Source organism: Cariama cristata, unplaced genomic scaffold (assembly GCF_000690535.1).
Source record: "Cariama cristata isolate BGI_N322 unplaced genomic scaffold, ASM69053v1 scaffold31634, whole genome shotgun sequence".
Classification (NCBI taxonomy): domain Eukaryota; kingdom Metazoa; phylum Chordata; class Aves; order Cariamiformes; family Cariamidae; genus Cariama; species Cariama cristata.
Window position 1 is genome coordinate 7,714 of NW_009614010.1, and position 1,304 is coordinate 9,017.

The following is a 1,304-nucleotide window of genomic DNA, read 5'->3' on the forward strand; positions in this document are numbered from 1 at the left end:
GGGGCGTCTCGTTCAGGTGGATCTCTCCAAAGCCGGCCAGCACGGCCACCGGGTCGACGGCCGAGATGATGCTGCCAAAAAGCAGGTTGGCCAGGAGGCCGATGTGGTTCAGGCCAGGGCCGCCGAGCTGGCACACGGCGTACATCAGCCCACCCAAGAAGAAGGCATTCCAGAGCGTCCCCACCACAGCGAAGATGAGGATGGTGCCCAGGTTCTCGGTGAATTGTCGCAAGGGGAGAAAATAGCCGGCATCCAAGATGATGGGTGGAAGGAGGAAGAGGAAGAAGATGTCCGACTTGAGGATGGGGGGCTTTTCACCCACCCCTTTGATGAGCCCCCCAACCAAAAGGCCCACCACGATGAGCAGGCAGCTCTCGGGAACAATGCTGGACACTGAAGGGATCACGTGGAAGCCTGGAGAGAAGGAGGAGAGAGCAAGACACATGTTGGCTACGCAAATGGAGGATGCTCGCTGCAGGAGGACACCCCTGCAGGAGTCAGGGACCCGTTCCCAGCCCTCCTTGCACCCTTCAGGATCCTTTACTCTTTACGTGCCTCAGTTTCCCCTTCTAACTCCCTTCTTCTCCACGCTGTAAAGTGGAAACTGCAGCTTCACCAGACCCACATCCCATGGCACTTCTTGATCTCAGGCCAGAAAATCCCAGCGAGTCCCAGTTCAAGAGGCAGCAGCCGCTCTCTGGGCACCCTGGGGTCTCTGAGGGGACCCCCAGGCCCCCGCGACAGCCGGCTGCGGCACAGGCAGTTCTCACAACACAAGCTGTCGCTGGCTCCAGCTTTTTCCATCGCGGCTACTAATCCTGAGTGCATGTAAGGACTGGCATTTACCTCCCGTCAGACAGCAGCCTGCCCGCCGAGTGCCATCACACCCAGCGTGCCAGGCACTGGCAGGAGGCAGCGGCGCAGTGTCCGTCCCCGGGTGTCCCCAACGCAGGGGACAGGGAGGGGAGCTGGTGCTCGGTGGGTGCAATTAGAACAACTCCTTATTCCCCTTCCTGCAGCTTCAGGAGCAAGCTGGGAGGTTTTATACGGCCGGGCGCAGCAACGCCTGCCCTCCCTGCAGGCAGGGCTGCTCCTGGGCACGGAGCGGGGACAGGACATAGCCTGGTGGTACAGGGCTATTCCTTGGGGTGCAAGGTAAGAGGGAACTCCTTTTCCCCTTTTTTAAATCACAGCGTGACCCCAAGTGCAAGTCTCCGAACCAGCCGTGACCCGCTGGGCTGACATCCATCCACCGAACACACCACAGCCTCGGCAACGTGGGCATCTGCCCGCCGGGCTGGGCA

At 60.6% G+C, this 1,304-nt stretch overlaps 1 protein-coding gene across 1 annotated transcript in view; it reads right to left on the reverse strand.

Moving 5' to 3' along the window:
* The window catches only part of SLC9A1 (solute carrier family 9, subfamily A (NHE1, cation proton antiporter 1), member 1), a 7,584-nt gene extending 7,139 nt beyond the window's left edge, over positions 1 to 445 (reverse strand). The window contains exon 1 of the mRNA XM_009699250.1: positions 1 to 445. This exon is cut by the window's left edge and continues 41 nt beyond it. Within this exon, the coding sequence (XP_009697552.1) occupies positions 1 to 445 (445 nt within the window).
* Positions 446 to 1,304: the final 859 nt, after the last annotated feature.